The sequence below is a fragment of the Helobdella robusta genome, assembly GCF_000326865.2.
Source record: "Helobdella robusta unplaced genomic scaffold HELROscaffold_82, whole genome shotgun sequence".
In the NCBI taxonomy this organism is placed as follows: domain Eukaryota; kingdom Metazoa; phylum Annelida; class Clitellata; order Rhynchobdellida; family Glossiphoniidae; genus Helobdella; species Helobdella robusta.
In genome coordinates, this window is record NW_008705476.1 from 401,085 (window position 1) to 403,688 (window position 2,604).

At 34.4% G+C, this 2,604-nt stretch overlaps 1 protein-coding gene across 1 annotated transcript in view; it reads right to left on the reverse strand.

Moving 5' to 3' along the window:
* Window positions 1-2,259, reverse strand: part of HELRODRAFT_182230 (hypothetical protein) — a gene marked incomplete at both ends in the record, with an annotated part of 5,114 nt that extends 2,855 nt beyond the window's left edge. Inside the window, 3 exons of the mRNA XM_009032531.1 lie at window positions 814-919; window positions 1,458-1,563; window positions 2,250-2,259. Coding sequence (XP_009030779.1) covers window positions 814-919; window positions 1,458-1,563; window positions 2,250-2,259 — 222 coding nt within the window. The remainder of the gene's footprint in view (window positions 1-813; window positions 920-1,457; window positions 1,564-2,249) is intronic.
* Window positions 2,260-2,604: the final 345 nt, after the last annotated feature.

Genomic DNA, 2,604 nt, shown 5'->3' on the forward strand with positions numbered 1-2,604 from the left:
AAGTTGCTACAAAAAAAAATTGAAAAAAAAACTTTGCAGCTATTTTTTTCTTTTTGTTATCAACATCATTATCATCATTATCATCATTATCACCATAGTAATAATAATCATCATTATCACCATGGTAATAATATTAATCATCATCGTCGTCGTCATCATCATCATAGTCATGTTATCAGCGTAAACATAAATATTGATAATCGTCATCATTTCGTCACATTATCATCATCATCGTCGTCGTCCCCATCATCATCTTCTTCTTCACTACCACCCAAATTTTCAAAGTTTCCACCATCATCATCATCATCAGCGCTCTTGTCGTCATCATCATCATTATCATCAGATGAATGAGTGAGTGAATGAGTAAATGGACAACATTAACAAGACAGAGTTGACAAATAAACAAAACTTGGCGCCAATTTTCAGCCTGGAAAAAAAATTTTTGCCATCATCACCATCACCATCATCTTCATGGTCATCATCGTCGTCATCATCATCTTCATCATCATCATCATTATCATTATATTTTTTTCGCCATTATCAGTAATACTGTTTGTTATTCATTCATTCGTTTGTACCTTTTTCCGGTTGTTTTTTAATTTTATTCATCCATTTAATTATTTATTTACTCACATATCTATCCATCCGTTCATTCATTCATCTTTTGTTCCTTCGTTTGTTTGCTTGTCACTTTTTAACAAGTTATTACATAACACTCATATTACTTACTCATTCACTCATTCACTCACTAACTCACTCACTCACTCACTCACTCACTCACTCACTCACACACTCACTCACTCACTCACTGACCTGGAAGTTGTAGGACTTGCACCTGACTAGGCTCGCCATTGGCACCTTCCACTCCAGAACCTCAACCACATTCAAATCCTCCATACTCAGTTTTACTATGTGGTCCCTGGTTAAAAAAATTCAAAAAAGTTAAAGGTCAATCTCTCCTTTGTGAACCTGCATCAGAGGTTTCAACGACAAACACACACATCCACGCACACACATACGCGCGCACACACTCAAACACACGCACACACTCAAACACACGCACACACACACACACAGCGTGTATGACGAATACGCGTGAAAACCACGCATTGCATATGACGGACGGGGATCTCTTCCAATTCTATCCGAATGCGGAAACCCAATGGTGATGATGATGACGATTGTAACGATGGTGATGATGATGACGACGATGATGATGATAGTGATAGTGATGAGGGTGATGATGGTAGTTTTAATTTATTTATCACTTCAAGTTTATATTTAGGAATGCTATTAAAGTTGACTTTCAAACAGTTCATGCATATCAAGGTTCCATCAATGGGGTCAAGTATCATGTAGAAATTCAAGTATCATCATTACCATCATCATTGTTATCATCATCAGTAATATCGTCATCATTATCATCATCACCAGTAATATCATCATCATCAGCCCACCTGGCTCCGACAATGATATTGCTTCCCTCGAGATCAAATGTCAACGATTTGAAATGCTGGACCAGTGGATGTGTAAAGAGATTGGTGGAGGAATCCATGTGCAAATCTGTGTGCGTGTGTGTGTTTGTGTGTGTGAATGTGTTGCTTGTGTGTGTTTGTGTGCGTGAATGTGTTGCTGTGCGTGTGTGGGTTTGTCTGTGTGTTTGAGTTTAGAATGTGTGTGCGCATGTGTGAGTGTGTGTGAGTGAGACGGAATCGTTAAAAAAATTGAAAATTTTTTTTTCGTAAGTTTGAAAATCTGAATTTTATATAAAAGCAAGAAACAACTGGGGAAAAATACAAACACAAACAACAAAAACAAACACAGCAAACAAACAAACAAACACAGCAAACAAACAAACACAGCAAACAAACAGCAAAACACAACACACGGACAACAATTAAACGATTCTAAAACAAAATCTCGTTTCGTTTCGCCGAGAATGAAAAAAATTGTTACATTCGAATATAAAACTAAAAAAAATCCCCCGAAGTGGTCCTGCTGCAAATGTCAGGAACGAAAATAAGAATAATAAAAATAATAATAATAATAACAATAATAATAAAAAAATAATAATAATAATAATAGCAATCATATTTTATGTTCATGACGTTAACTTGTTATGCAATGGTTTTATCTCGATCATTTAGCGCATATATATCTTTTGACAGAATAATTATTTTTATAAATAATAAAAAGTTTTACTTTTTATTTATTTTTGTGATAAATTATCTGTGATTTATAAGGTTTACATTTGTTCATTCGTTCGTTCGTTCACTCGTTCGTTCCCTCGTTCGTTCGCTCGTTCGTTCGTTCGTTAGTTCATTCAATCAATCATTCATTGATTTATTCATTCCATCATTCCATCATTCGTTCCTTCGTTTTTTACTTCTTTCGTTTATATATTTACAAGATTTTTTTTATTCAATTATCTATTCATTCATTCATTCGTCTGTTCGTTCGTTCGCTCATTCGTCCATTCTTTCATTCAATCATTTATTAGTTAATTATTTCAACCATTTCTTAGTCCATTCATTCACCAATTCATTCATTCACTCATAAATTAATGAAAATATTCGTTCATTCATTAATTAATTTACTCATTCA